General features: G+C 46.3%; 1 protein-coding gene across 1 annotated transcript in view; it reads left to right on the top strand.

Annotated features, from left to right (window-relative positions):
* The window catches only part of RARS (arginyl-tRNA synthetase), a gene marked incomplete at its 5' end in the record, with an annotated part of 12,031 nt that extends 1,418 nt beyond the window's left edge, over positions 1–10,613 (top strand). Inside the window, 12 exons of the mRNA XM_010184730.1 lie at positions 2,557–2,668; positions 3,660–3,760; positions 4,228–4,349; positions 4,690–4,810; positions 5,126–5,255; positions 5,560–5,664; positions 6,537–6,715; positions 7,252–7,361; positions 7,761–7,866; positions 9,019–9,191; positions 9,845–10,092; positions 10,462–10,613. Coding sequence (XP_010183032.1) covers positions 2,557–2,668; positions 3,660–3,760; positions 4,228–4,349; positions 4,690–4,810; positions 5,126–5,255; positions 5,560–5,664; positions 6,537–6,715; positions 7,252–7,361; positions 7,761–7,866; positions 9,019–9,191; positions 9,845–10,092; positions 10,462–10,571 — 1,617 coding nt within the window. The remainder of the gene's footprint in view (positions 1–2,556; positions 2,669–3,659; positions 3,761–4,227; positions 4,350–4,689; positions 4,811–5,125; positions 5,256–5,559; positions 5,665–6,536; positions 6,716–7,251; positions 7,362–7,760; positions 7,867–9,018; positions 9,192–9,844; positions 10,093–10,461) is intronic.
* Positions 10,614–11,139: the final 526 nt, after the last annotated feature.

Below are 11,139 nucleotides of genomic sequence, written 5' to 3' on the forward strand. Positions count from 1 at the left end.
GCTGTTTAATATCTTCATTAATGATGTTGACAGTGGGACTGAGTGCACCCTCAGCAAGTTTGCTGATGACACCAAGGTGGGTGGTGAGGTTGATGTGCCAGAGGGAAGGGATGGCATCCAGAGGGACCTGGAAAGGCTGGAGAAGTGGGCCCAGGTGAACCTCATGAGGTTCAACAAGGCCAAGTTGCAAGGTCCTGCACCTGGGTTGGGGGAATCCTCATTACTGATATAGAATCACAGAATATTAGGAGTTGGAGGGGACCTCAAAAGATCATCCAGTCCAACCCCCCTGCCAGAGCAGGATCACCTAGACTAGGTCACACAGGAACGCGTCCAGGCAGGTCTTTTATGTCTCCAGAGAAGGAGACTCCAGAAGCTCTCAGGGCAGTCTGGGCCTTGCTGTGTCACCCTCACAGTGAAAAAGTTTTTCCTTATGTTCAGGTTGAACTTCCTCGTTAGCATATTGTAACTGGGCTCCAGCCAGAGGAGCACCGTGGGTGACCGCACTGACACAGACTTTCAGAGCTTTGCCCATTTTTTTGACCACTCCTTTATCCCAATTAAATCATGGTTGGGATTTTCGAGCAGGCCTGGCTTCTCAGTGTTGATGTTCTTTGCATAACTTGGTGTCTGGTCTCCTTCCAGCCAGGGTTTCAAGTTCCAGATTGTCAGCTGTACTGGTGAATAAGGCTTCCTAGTACTGGGCTGGGCTATAAAGTTTTTTCCCTGGAGAGGCACATGCCATGTAAGCTGGGCCCCAGGGCAGCAATACTCACACGTGCAGCACACTCAGAGCACATCAGCACAGCAGAGCCAGGGAATACGGTGCAGTCATATCCCTCTGAGAGCAGCAGGTTTGTACTTTCTGACAGCCCAGGTTTTAGGGACTTGACTGTGGGATGCGTCTCCCCGTAGAGCTGTGCTCTCCTGGAATGTCCACTGCACAGAGTTGTAACACCACTCACCGCTGGGAGTGCCCCGACTGGGCAGCACTGGGATGTGCCAGGCTGCAGCTTCTCCCTACAGTGCATCAATGTGTAAACAGCCCTCACAAATGCATATTATTTTCCTGGAAGCTCATTAGCATATTAATGCCTGGGGTTTGAGCCAGGAGCTCTGCTTGCTCCTTAGAGAAATAGGGCTGCAGTGACTATTTCTGGAGTGATGCAGGTAGTGTGCCTGTAATCTGGTTTTGCATTTATTCTTCTGTAGTTTGCACTTTGAGTAGTGTTACAGGCTCCAGATGCTTTCTTTTCTTGCCCATTCTAAGCCTTTACCATCTTGTAAAGATCCTGTTACGATCAGCTGTGTGACAGGTTAAACAGGAAGCTGAAACTTAAGTAGAAGTCACAGTTTGCTGCAGACTGCAAGTTGGCAAATACAAGCAGTATAGAGTGTAAATTCTGAATTGACAAAGAGATGCGTGCTCTTTGTGGCTTTGATGGGAGTGAGGTGATAGATTATTTTCAAACACATTTCAGTAAGGAAGGAAAGTCATGTGCTCAGAAGCAAATAGTTCTAATTTTATAGAGTGTGAATGTTGTGTTTTGCAAAGGATGGAGTTGGGCTAACTTACAGAATCTTCCTAAAGGGTGTTTTCATAAGATTTGCAAGAAGCTTGGTGAGAAGATACTTTGGGAATGGACAGAATCATTGTGGAGTTGGACTGGATGATCTTTGGAGGCCACTTCCAACCCAAACTAGATTTAGATTCTAGCATCATCCTCAGATGTATTTATAAGCCATCTAGATATGGTCCTTAGGGACATGGTTTGGAAGTGGGCATGGTGTAGTTAGGTAACAGTTGGACTTGATGGTCTTAAAGGTCTTTTCCAACCATAACGATTCTGTTATTCTGTGTGGACTTGCGTCATGTTACTGGAGTTCCTCACAGCAGGCCATTTATGTCTGGAGGCTAATTTACAAGCAGTTTTTCTGATGCTCTTTGAAGAAAATTGGGCTGCATAAGGATTATCTTTGGTTGCTTGGGTTGTTGGATTTTTTGTTTGTTTATTTGTTTGTTGAGTTTGAGCCGAAAGTAGAACTGAAGGCAGTTTGCTTTGGTTGCTTTTAATCATATTTCAGCAGACTTGCTGTGAAACCACCCTCAGCATCTACGGTTGGCACAGTTATGAATGCTGGCGGAGCTGAGGATACCTGTGAGACTGATGAACAGAATTTTGAAGCAGTGTGAAGGACTGTGCCAGCTATGTTGATTTTTAAAGAGTTTGTCCCTTTTACTAGCTTAGAGAAATACAGATGTACCAAGCCATTTAACAGCTTCTGAAAAATAACCTGGAAGATTTTCTTCTGACTACCCTTTAATTGCCCTTAGCAGAAGGAAGTGATTGTATTGGGTGTAATTAGACTTCTGCTGTGTTGAAAGAGCTGATCTAATCTGTAAAATTTGCTAGAGATGTTTTTCTTTGTGTGTGTCTTTGCATACAAAGCTAAAGGATCATGAGCATCTCTCAGTGCTGTATTATCTATGCTTTCTGTTTCACTCTGTAGAATGTTTTGGAGGATTGTATTTTATTTGATTTTCTGGTGTTTCAGATACTGCTCAAAACCAAGGAACAGAAGGTTAGCCCAAGAGAAATTGCTGAGATGATAGCAAAAAACATTCCTGTTAATGAATGCATTGAGAAGGTTGAAATTGCTGGTCCTGGTAAGATAGTTTCATGTTACACACTTTGTATGTTTTAAAACTGATAGGGCAATTTAATACTGGATGGTGGTCAAGGAAACAGAGTTGAGTTCAGCTATTTTGCAATTTAAAACTGCTGTTATGGGGTGAATTGTCTTCTGTCTCGGTGAGCTTTGTAGCCCTGAGACTTGTGCAGCAGCAGAAAATCTACCTCTCTGTTAGAACTGGCAAGTGCAATCCTGAGCCCTTTAATTAGCAATTTTCCCACTGATTCTTAAGGGACCAGTTTTTCCCCTTCAAATATTGGTCATGGGTATCAGGCACAATCATGAAATCACAGCAAAAATACTCTTGCTGATGAGGAGACCTTGTCCTCTCAGCACTGAGATGCTGGAGTAGCATGGAAGTTATTAATTGCAGCATCTGTTTTGTCCCTGTGATCCAGGAAGAAACACAAGGGCTCATGTTCCTTAGGGCTGCAGCATAAACACAAAAATCGCATGGCACAGCCCTTTGAGTGCTTGAGCGGAAGCTCGTTCGTTAGCTCTATGAAGCAGGAGAAGTAAAACCTTTTCGATGAGCATGGATTATCTCAGGTGTAACTGTGTTTCAGGATATTAATTTAAAAAAAAAAAAGGGAAACAAAGCAGCATTTGGTTTAGCGTTCTGCAAACCCTGGCAAGATTACTTATTTTCTTATTAAAAAATATTTTTATAAATTCACCTTTGAGTGACAGTGATCAGTTATGTCCGTGGACTAGCTTGCAGCATCTAACTCCTATGGTAATGGCTGTAGTGGTGTGAAACAGACTGGAAATCTGGGAACAAAAATTTTCTTCTAGTGACAGCTTTGTTGTTCTGTTACTGAAAAAATCTTCTGTTTTGTCAAGCTAACGTCATGTGCTCTTGTCCTTGATACGAGGAAACAGAAATCCAAGGGGGAAGGAAGTGAAAAATTGTTTCAGGCACTTTTGCAGCCCCAGCACTCAATTGCAGGTTTTCTCCTCTAAAGGTTTTATCAATGTCCACTTGAGAAAGGATTTTGTGTCAAAGCAGCTGAGCAGTTTATTGATGAATGGAGTTCATCCGCCAGCTGTTGGCAAAAGGAAAAAGGTACAGCAGTGAGCGCACGGGCATCCTGCACCCACATTGATGAAACGCACTGGACTGCAGGTGGCTTTGATGTTTCCCCCCAGAGTGATTTGTTGAGCAGATGTCCATCTCAGCTGGTTGTTACAGCGGAGTAAATGGGATGTGACTTAGGGACTGGGGGCCATGGGGTAGGGCACAGGTACCTGGTGTGGTGTCTGGTGGGTGAGAGATAGGGCTCCCCAGGGATGGTGTGTTGTGCCAAGGTCAAGTCTAGGAGTTGTCCCTGATGTTCTCTGGGCTGGCAGCCTGCTCTGGTGTCCCCCACGAGGCTTTCTCTGTTGCTGCGTGCTATTGGCAGCAAGGGGTGCAAGGGTCGGTGGAGGTAAACCTTAATTCCCCCTGCCCCCAACCAAACCCAGATTAAACACATGGGGTGTGGTAATGACTCCTGCCTTTCATTAATTTTTCCCTTTGGTGCTGTGTTTAAGGTGGTGGTGGATTTTTCGTCCCCTAACATTGCAAAGGAGATGCATGTTGGCCACCTGCGGTCTACTATCATTGGAGAAAGTATGTGCCGCCTGTTTGAATTTGCAGGATATGATGTTTTGAGGTGAGAGTTGGTTTTTTGGGGGTGGTGGGCGTGTTTGGCTAAATTTATGCTTTATCTTTGTCCACTTTGGTCTGTATTGGTCTTTTTTTATAAACACATAACAAATAATACTTTATGTGTAGTAAGATACTAAGCTGAGCAAATGTAGCAGGGTTAGGAATCATGATGGGCAGCAGCTTCATTACAGTGAAATTGGGAGCACTTGCTTGGTTTTGGTTTCTGATATTTAGTGTGTTTCTTCTTTTAGAATATATATATATATTTTTTTTTTTTTAAATGGATGCATTATAAAGCATATGTTTGAGAAATAATTTCTGTCATGCTCTTTGATTGCTTCAAGGTTAAACCATTTAGGAGATTGGGGCACCCAGTTTGGAATGCTCATTGCTCACCTCCAGGACAAATTTCCGGATTACTTAAATGTTTCACCTCCCATTGGGGATCTCCAGGCTTTTTACAAGGTATTTGTAGCAAATAAGTGTGATATTTATGTCAACGTCTGAACAGCAGATTGAGGAGCTTTTCAAATTGCAGTGTAGTTTTACAGAAACAAAAGAATTAAGTCACAGTTAATAGATCACAGACAAGAACCTGCAACTGGGTAATGAATTGCAGTATCTGGTATTGAACTGTCTGTATGGAGCATGGTTAAAGGACTTTGTGAGCATGCTGGCTCTCTGCCGTTTGAGATGAGTGAGCTTGGAGAGCCTGTTACAAATGTTAGCTTCTTTTGGGAAAGAAGGAAGTGCTTTTTCATTTGGTGTGTTTTACCATAGGAATCCAAGAGGAGGTTTGACACAGAGGAGGAGTTTAAGAAACGAGCCTACCAATGTGTGGTGCTGCTGCAGAGCAAAAATCCAGACTTCATTAAAGCATGGGAACTGATCTGTGATGTGTCGCGGAAAGGTGACTTTGCTGAATTCAGAAATGTGTCTCGGCAGTAGAACAGTGTGGCTTTTCTCACCTTTATGTCTGAGTCCATCTTTTAGTTTTCTTTTGAAAAATCACTGCCACACTGCTATGAGAAGCTTAAAGAAGAACGCTGATAGAACCAAAGTACTGGGCTGTCTGTGGAAGCTTTCAGCTAAATCTTTCGTCTCCTGAGTCCTAGTCTGATGGCTTTAGGGACTCGCTGTGCCCATAAATGTATGCCACCCATTCCTACTGTGTGCATTTAATGAAAGGATTTTGTTTTGTTTCCCTCCTCAAGAGTTCCAGAAAATCTACAACTGCTTAGACATCACACTCATAGAGAGAGGTGAATCATTCTACCACGAGATGATGAAAGACATAGTGAAAGAATTTGAAGATAAAGGTGAGGCTTTTGTCTCAGAGTCAGAAATTCTGCAGCTGTCAGTGAGGTTTAGGACTGATGGTTATGAAGTTGCATGGTCCCCACCCTTGCTCTTTTTTCTCCACCACATTTTCTGAGTGGATCTTTTCTGGCCTTTCCTCCCAGGGAAGCATTAGCAGAATGGATTCTTATGTATTTTATACCAGAAAGCTTGAATCTTTCTTGCACCTGAAGCAGCTTATCTGTGATATTTGTAGACAATACCGTGAAGTACTACTGGAATTTACTGTATCCTTAGTAAATAGTCAAGGAGCAATATATGACAGACTTCCCGGTCTTAATGCTGTGCCTGTGTGAGAACTTTGTGTCAGAAATCTCTGTGAAGAAAGTGGTGGTTTTGGATCATGCTGACTTTGAGACTGGCAAAAAAACAAATGGAGTCTAAAAAGTCTCTGGTTTTATGTGTTCCCGTCTGGATTTGGCAGTTCTTGAGTCTCATCATCTGAAGTGTCCCGATTAAACTTTGAAAGACTTTGTGCTAAGTCGTCGTTGCATCTCTGTAGAGTTTCTGTTGCCTTTTAATGCCATACTTTGCCATGCTCTTTTTGTGGCTGTGAAGGTGGATCTAGATGCCAGTGACAGTTCTGAAATTCAATTGGGTCTTTTCTGGTAAGGCTAGAACTGTACAGACCTGTTTTCTTGTGCATAGTCTTGGGTTCTGGAAGTACAGAATGTGACTTTGTTGGCAAGGAAGTTTTCATGTAGGGTTGGTTTGTTTTGTTTCTTGGCCTTTTCTGTCTGGTAGCATCTGGGCAGGGAAGTGTTTCTGCCTGTGCTGGCCCACAAGCCTCCCTTTGTGATACAACACAGAATGTTCACCATTGCTTTTCTAGGATTTGTACAGATTGATGATGGCCGGAAGATCATATTTGTCCCAGGTTTCCCTGTCCCGTTGACGATCATGAAATCGGACGGAGGTTACACATATGACACATCCGACTTAGCTGCTCTTAAACACAGGCTGTGTGAAGAGAAGGCTGATATCCTTATTTATGTTGTCGATAGCGGCCAGGTGAGTATGCCAACCTCTGCTGTCACTGGTACAGATCATCAAAAAGTGGGTTAAATGACAGATGAGACAATAGTGTAGGTAGAACTCCATAGGATTTTTATTGTAGTTGATATATTTACTGTTGTCCTTATTGGTGTAATAGTGAATCTAGTTTGGTGTGTGGTGGTCTCCGTGAAAAGCCCTAGAACCGACTTGATCGGGGGAGACCCAGTTACCAATGGAGGTGGATGAAGCCTAAATCTCAGTAGATGTGTCTGGAATGAGATTTGTACTCCTTATCCTTGGATCTCTCCTTACCTGAGGAAAGTAGAGGTTGTCAGCTTTGCATCTGAGCGGCGATGGGAATTTGCTAGTTCTTGCTTCTGTAAGCCAGGAAAACTTTTTGCAAGGTTGAGCCTTCTGAAGTGGAATTTGTCTGTGGAGCTAGAAACATTTTAAGTCTCACTGTGAAAGCACCATTGTGAAGGAGATAAAGCTGGGAAGAACATGTACCTGGAGGAGTGGATTGAGAACCAGTTGGTATTTTTTCCTTTCAGTCAGTGCACTTACAAACGGTATTTGCAGCTGGACAGATGGTCGGCTGGTATGATCCCAAAGTAACCAGAGTGGCCCATGCTGCATTTGGAGTTGTGCTGGGAGAAGACAAGTAAGTCTTTGGATATAGTTTTTCCTCTGTATGTGCTCTGAAGAGATTGTTTGAGTGAATGCAGAAGACCTCTTGTTTGTTGACAAGTACATATATGGCATGCCGGGGTTGGGGGTGGGGAAGCACCACATGCCACACTCTTACTCATAACGGCGTCATTTCATTGTGTGCTATGGTCCTTGAGCCACTGTCACTGGTTCTGTGGTCACTTCCCTCTTGGACCTGGCTTCTGCTGCTTGGAACTTGGGGAGAGACACTGGGAATGGCTGGTGGAAGTGCAATGAAAGCTGATGGCAATACTGGGAGATGGCAACAGTAAAGGCCATGATTTCCATTTTGTGGAGGAGTGGGAGTGTTTTGCATTTTCTGCAGGTGGTCATTGTGGCTCTGTGTTTTCAGGAAGAAGTTTAAAACCCGTTCAGGGGACACAGTTCGTCTTATAGATCTGCTGGAAGAAGGACTGAAACGAGCCATGGACAAGCTGAAAGACAAGGAAAGGGACAAGGTATTTGTGACGGATTGTTTATCTTTCCTGAGAACTTCTCAGATTTGTTCAGACTTAGGAGTTTCTGCTTTCGGGATGTGAGCTGACACTGCAAAACCACCCAGGAGATGCCATGGGTTGTGTATATAACCAGTGTGATTGTTTGATGCAGTTCAGGCGTGATGCTGTCATGGGGAAAGAAGACCATCCCTGAGTACGTAACGGTGAGAAAATGCAAGCTGCAGGCAGCACGCTGGCCTCTGGCTGGTACTGAGAGCTTTTTGAGAGGAGAGCTGGGCCTGGCAGCATTGTTGGCCTTGCAGGTACCATCAGGTCTCCCTGATGCGGTGGCAACAGCAGTGACTCCTCCAGGACGCAGAGAGTGGTGGCAGAATATAAATTTGCAGCCTTGGCCTGCCAGCCTAGCAGTGACCTCTGGTGATGGATGGTTTGGGGATCTGCAGGGGACTATGGCTTCACCCTTTCACTTGTAGGCTGAGTTTGCTAGAAGCCCTGTGCTTAATGAGATTTCTGTCTTGTCTTGCATCCTGGTGACTGAGAGAGAACTGGACAGTGTAGGACATGGAATGGACCAGAAGGACCAAACTATGTGCTTCAATGGAACTGGGAAGTGCAACGTAGCGTGGAAGTGAAAGGAGTATGATGAGGCTCAGAAAAAACTACCTTGAGCATCTCCCAAGGGTTCATGTGTCTCCGACACAAAGTGCTTTGCCATGCTGACAGGGCATTGTTGCAGCCGAGGGGTTTTTGTGAGTGCTTGGGCTATGCAAAGTGCTCTGTAAGGGTAGGAGAACTGTGTATTTTTTTTTGTGTCCATGCGGTTTGCAAGAAGCAGGAGTGCAGTATAAGTAAGTATCGAACCTGTGTGGCAGACCATGGGGCACAGAGGTCCTGTGGGCCATCAGAAGTAGTAGGAGACAGCCTTGGCCAGGGCAGGGCTGCAGTGCACTTGAGTAGAAGTGAGGGGTGGATCTGGGGCTGTCTAGTGCCCCGAGGTAGAAAGGTGGGTGTGAGCCTTTCAACAAGTACCACTCTCAGCAGCCTGGGCTCTCCTCTCGAGCTGTGCTGAGTGGCCAAGGCTACGTGTTGTGACGTGTGATGCCAGTGTAGCATTCCTCCTCTTGACTGTTACCTGTTCTGAAATTGCAACAGGTCCTCACTGCAGAAGAGCTGAAAGCTGCCCAGACGTCAGTTGCTTTTGGATGCATTAAATATGCAGATCTCTCCCACAACAGACTGAACGATTACGTATTCTCCTTTGACAAGATGCTGGATGACCGAGGAAACACAGCTGCGTATTTGCTATATGCCTTCACACGGATCAGGTGAGTTGAGTGTATTGGGAGTCGCTTGGTCGTTGCTGCTCTCTGCATCTTTGTCGCAAAGGGAGACGTGGGAAAAGGGGTCACTGAGTTGCATTGGTGCTGGTGGGGGCAGTTAGTCAGAGAAGCCAGCTACGCTGGTATGCACCATAGGCAAGGTTTTTTTTGTCATCGGAAATGGTGTCCTCTGTCACCTGAAGCAAGGCTCCTCTGTGTGACTCACACCCTGGGCTGCTGGCCAGCAGGGAGGGAACTCTGGAAGTTTCCGGTAATTGCATTAAAGAACTTAGGTGGTTGAAGAAGGGTGAGCCTGTATTCCAGCAGCTGCTCCCCTCGGCTGTTGCCGTACTCCACACAGTTTTGTAAGGTGCTCTGAGCCCTGGTTTGCTTGGCAGCATCAGTTGCCCTCGCCACCGCATGTGCCTAGAGCACATCTCTCCCCATTCCCCTGCATGGCCCTGTTGGATCGCCCCGAGGGCAGCACCTGCCCCTGCGTTTCCAGGGCAGATTGCTCTCTTCTGGCCTGGTAACCCAGGACTGGGCAAGTGAGGAGGTCAGTGGGTGGCCTGTGCTAGCCCTGAGGTGGCCTGGGTTGGCCCTAGGGCAGGTTGAGCAGTGGCACCCTCACAAGCAGCCTCTGTTTTGGATCATTTCAGGGCTATTGCTCGCCTGGCCAGTATTGATGAGCAGATGCTGCAAAAGGCAGCCAGGGAGGAGGTGCTCATCCTTGACCATGAGAAGGAGTGGAAACTGGGCAAGTGCATCCTGAGGTTCCCTGAGATCCTGCAGAAGATCCTAGAGGACTTGTTATTGCACACGCTCTGTGACTACCTTTATGAGCTGGCCACCACCTTCACTGAGTTCTATGACAACTGCTACTGCGTTGAGAAAGACAGGCAGAGTGGTGAGTGTTGGCCGTGGGGTGCTGCATGTGCCTGTGTCACATACCACAGCACAGGCCATCTGTGGGGTGTTTCCTGGTGCTGGAAAGGCCGTTGTAACACTGTTGCAGAACAAGGGGGTGTCCCTGTGGGAGGACTGAAGGTGGCTGACACAGCCTGTGTCATCTGCCTGGGAAGCAGCAGGGTTGGGTAGAGAGTTGCAAGCAACCAGGCACCTGGAAACACGAGGGCTGATTGGTCTACCTGTCTTGGGGAGTCCTGAGGAGGGCTCAGTGTGCCCAGCTCCAGGTTGGGCAGATGGGGTTCCCCTGGGGAAGGCAGTGGTGGATGTTCTAAGCAGCTGCTCCAGCTCCTGTGTTGGGGTTTTGCAGGTCGGATCGTGAAGGTGAACTTGTGGAGGCTGCTGCTGTGCGAAGCCACTGCCACTGTCATGGCGAAAGGATTTGACATCCTGGGGATTAAGCCTGTGCAGAGGATGTAGCTGTGCCCTGTGGGGTGATAATAAAGGGACTAAGCAACTGAAGTGTCTGCATCTGTTGGGTTGGGGTTGTGGTGATGCTCTAGGGGAGCAACATCACCTTAGGAGGAAGAGGAAGGAAGGAGTTAAAGGCAAGGAGGAAATAAGGGAAGAAGGAAAGGAGGGGAGGGAGGAAGGAAGGTAAGAAAGGGAGAGAGCATGGCTTCAGAAGCTGTATGCTAGGGGCTGCTGAGTTTAAGGACTTGAGAAGCCAGCATGCCTCCCAGAAACCCTCCAACTGCAGTACAGTCACACACCCCTCCCAGAGATAACCTTACTCTGATGATTGCCGCCGTCTTCTTTGCCAGGTGTGAGCAGATCACCCACCTTTTGATGTCATCTGTGGTGGCATCATCTCTCAGCAAGACAAAGGGTTCTCAAGGGAATCAAACGCTCTCAGACCAGTGTAGCAGTGCAGTGTGAGACCCTAGTGCACTTGTCTCATGGAAACTGTTAGTGAGCAACTAAGGCAGTGGTCACGTAACTGCAAAAGAGATTGACCATCACCCTCAAAGACTGAACTTTGGTGTAA

This window comes from Mesitornis unicolor, unplaced genomic scaffold (assembly GCF_000695765.1).
Source record: "Mesitornis unicolor isolate BGI_N332 unplaced genomic scaffold, ASM69576v1 scaffold21285, whole genome shotgun sequence".
NCBI lineage: Eukaryota > Metazoa > Chordata > Aves > Mesitornithiformes > Mesitornithidae > Mesitornis > Mesitornis unicolor.